The 3,732-nt window shown below is 46.7% G+C and overlaps 1 protein-coding gene across 1 annotated transcript; it reads right to left on the bottom strand.

Moving 5' to 3' along the window:
- Window positions 1–202: 202 nt before the first annotated feature.
- rxfp3.2b (relaxin family peptide receptor 3.2b) lies at window positions 203–2,836 on the bottom strand. Its single transcript, XM_068725972.1, has one exon. The coding sequence runs from the start codon at window positions 2,671–2,673 to the stop codon at window positions 1,459–1,461; it is 1,215 nt and encodes a 404-aa protein (XP_068582073.1). The 5' UTR covers window positions 2,674–2,836; the 3' UTR covers window positions 203–1,458.
- Between the last annotated feature and the right edge of the window lie 896 nt (window positions 2,837–3,732).

Genomic DNA, 3,732 nt, shown 5'->3' with positions numbered 1-3,732 from the left:
TCTGACGCCCTTCGCTCAGTGAATTATTTTACAACAACAGTCCCACTTTATTTTCCAAACTCCTGTTGCCTAATTCATTTCCCCCGTAGATATCCTCTGAATTCTAACTTAGACAATTATTACAAAAGAGTTCCAGCTCAGAGCTTTTAGTTTATTCATTACGTCATTGAAACATTCCATTGAAACAGCAAATCCACAAACGTGTCATATAAAAGATCATGATTATGTTCAGAGTCATGACAGAATACAGAGAGCCATCACATTCAGAGACGATCACGTCATCGCGTCGGTCTACTCGGTTACGTGCTCCTTCAACATGTCATTTAACAGAGAAGCAAATGCTGGTGGTGACATCAATGGACTGTCCATGGAGAAACGCAATGTTTGTATAAACGGCCTGGTTTAAATATTCTGCAAAAACCACATATCTGCAGCTGTAATGTCAATTCTAAATTATTCATTATGTTGCTCAATATGACACATCTACCGCTACGAGAAAACTGCACCCAGATATTTTTTCTGTATGTGTGCATAATAGTGAGCATGAACATTTCTATTTGTGTGCCTATAATACAGTTTATGTGCTCAGCTCATGCGCGACCAGTGTAAGATGTGTCGCACAGGAGTATGGATTTAATTTGAATCCCCTTAATTCGTGATCCTCAGGTTCCCTCGAGGATGACATTCAGCTCACTAACCACACATTTGCTCTAAACCCTTTGACGTGTTACATTGTCATATTGTCTAACCTTGAAAAACAACAGGAGGTTGATTTCAGCGCTCCTTGGGTTTTATTTTCCCAGTTTGCTTTCACGGAAACGACGTAAAACAAGTGCACCATAGAACAAATACAAACACAGACGCACTGAAACCCCCTCTTATGCTCATATCCCCCATCCTCCAACGTATCGGTCACCATCTATTCTTGTTTTCTCAGCGTAAACCCCTCATCCATTCACGGTCAGAAAGTTTGATCGGTGAAGTTCTCACGCACATGCGAGTGTCACGGACGGTTGACCCCACTTCGCGATGTCGATGCTGTGGCAAATGTTAATTGAGGTTGAGCTCATCACAGTCAAACATCTGAGCGCTGTAACTATTTAAATCTCATGAGTGACAGCTACACAGATTGCCAGAGAGCAGCAAATGTATTGTCTGTCAGAGGCTGAGAGAGAGAGAGAGAGAGAGAGAGAGAGAGAGAGAGAAAGAGAAAGACGTACAGAGAGAGAAAGAGTCTCTCTCTTGGATAACAAGTAAAACATATTTTGCTGAGTGAATCTCAGGAGCACGCAGTGAAAGTGGGCCACATCCCACTGGGTAGTCCATTGTGATTATGTTGTTTTCAAAGACCAAAAACATGTGTTGACAGGGTTGAGATGGATAAACCGTCATAGTAAACAACTCCGGATCAATAGTACTATATGCAGCTTTCACTTATTTACTTTTTGAGTCAGTCATTCAACATCCGGGTCCGACATCCATTTGGACCAGCACGAGAACAGGCGGCGCCTCGGCCACTTTGGCCTTGCGATGCAGCAGATGAGTCAGGCTCCTGAAGGACGGCGTGGCGTGGAAGAGAAGTTCCTTGAGCCCTGCCCGAAACTCCCGGCGAATCAAGCAGTAGAGCACGGGGTTGAGGCAGCTGTTGGTGTGTGCCAAGCACACAGTCAGCGGGAAGGCGTAGGCCTGCACGTTGTAGAAGGCCTTGCTGAAGGGCACAAGGTCGAACTTTATGAGCACTCCCCACAGCGTCAGCGCCTGATTGGGAAGCCAGCACAGAAAGAAGGACAGAACCACGATGACGATGGATTTGGTCACTTTGGAGCGACGCCTTTGCCGGCCCTGCTCGACCTCTGGGCCCCCCGCACCCGCGATGCGTCGGCTGAGGATGAAGCGCACCAGCAGCAGGTAGCAGACGGTGATTATGATCAGAGGGATGAGGAAGCCCAGCAGGACCTTTTGCAGCTGGTAGAGACCCAAAAGAAGCTGTGGGTCCCAGCTGCCTGAGTCTGGGAAGCGCACCAGGCAAAGCTCCTCATCCGACACCTGGAAGCTGGTGGAGTAGATGGCGTGGGGCAAAGTGGCCAGCAGAGAGACAGCCCAGATGCCCAGGCTCGTCCACTTGGCCCTGGTGGCCGCTGCCCGCCGGCTGTGCATCTTCAGCGCGGAGGAGATCGAGTAATAACGCGCCACGCTCATGGCGGTGAGGAAGAATACACTGGCGTACATGTTCATGGTGGTGACGGAGCTGACGATTTTGCACATCACACGGCCAAATGGCCAGCGGAAGTCCAGGGCCGTGTCCACCGCCCAGAAAGGTAAAGTCAGAACAAACTGGAGGTCTGTGACGGCCAGCCCCATCACAAAGCAGTTGATGGACGATTGCTTCTGCTTGTACCGAGAGTGCAGCAGATACAGAGCCAGCGAGTTGCCTACCAGCCCCAGTGCACAGACTATGGAGTAGACACATGCTATCATCACACGCATCACCAGACTGGAGCCGTCTCCTTGAAAATCCATGATGGATTCCCTGGTGAGGAGCTGCAGCCAGCAGTGCAGCGACAGGTTGCTGGTGGAGCCGCTGCTACAGTTTCCGGTGTTGTCCTCCTGTAGTATCTGCTGCTCACATGGCTCTGGAGCCAGTGTTTGAACTCCAGTCTCATTCAGCTGCATGACTCTCCTGTTCTCATATCACCTCGGACGTTAAAGTTTGACAGCCATGTGTTGGAGGGAGAGTTGAAGATGTCTGTGATGATGGCTCTGTGAGCATTTTCCTGGTGTATCTGTGTCAGGTAATCTCCCGCTGCGACACAGATCCTCCGCAACGATTATCCTATTCTCCTCTCTCCACGACTACTAACGGATCTGCGCGCAACGTCCGTTTATAGGTTCCACGTGAACGCGCGGAGCTCAGTCGCGCTCATCACCTCACCAGCCAGATTATTGGACCAGAGCAAATTCTTACATCAAAGTCTCCCAGCACGTCCGTCAGCAGTGAATCTCAATGTGTTTTTGACGTGACACCGGCACCTTCCAAAGAATCATGTATCGCGTTTAAAAGCGAGCTTTTGGGGACGTGGAAACAAGTGTGCGCGTAAAATATGAAAAGGAGAGGAGAGGACACCTGCATGCGCTGAATTCCGACTGTGTATTACCACACAGCCGTGCGTTTGATGTTCTCACTCACATGTGAAGGGGAGGTGTTAGGGGAACGAAATGTTTTTAAAGATTTAGAAGATGACGCTAGTGAACCTTTTGTAAAAGAACAACCTCTCTGGATATACTGCGCACAAGATAGCTGTATAATGAGTCTGTCGTGCCCTTTCGCTCTGCTTTTCACAAATCCCGTTTGTTACAACTTGGAGGAAGGAGGAAGGTTAGTGGCGTCTCTGCAACTGTTATATGCTTCACGAAAATAAAGGAAAGTAAATATTGTATTATCAACGCCACAACTAATATTAATAATAGGTCCAAAACATATGAAAAAAAATGTTTGGTTGTAGTTTTAGCTTTGCATTTTGTAAATAAATGTTTTATTTTCTGACCGAAAAATAAACAATTAAAATGAATGCCCTTGATTATAAATATTAGAAATTAGAATAAAACTCACTACAGAATTGTATTTGTATCATTTTGATTATTTCAAATCATCAAGTTTCTTTACACACAAAAGTGAATAGAATTTTGCAGAATTTCTCATCAATAGAAGTAAGTTCTTTACAAACAAGGTTG

This window comes from Cebidichthys violaceus, unplaced genomic scaffold (genome assembly GCF_023349555.1).
Source record: "Cebidichthys violaceus isolate CVI_PGR_0920_01 unplaced genomic scaffold, fCebVio1.0.p SCAF_37, whole genome shotgun sequence".
Taxonomy (NCBI): Eukaryota; Metazoa; Chordata; class Actinopteri; order Perciformes; family Stichaeidae; genus Cebidichthys; species Cebidichthys violaceus.
The sequence above is the reverse complement of the archived record's forward strand: the minus strand, read 5'-3'. Positions and strand labels throughout refer to the sequence as shown.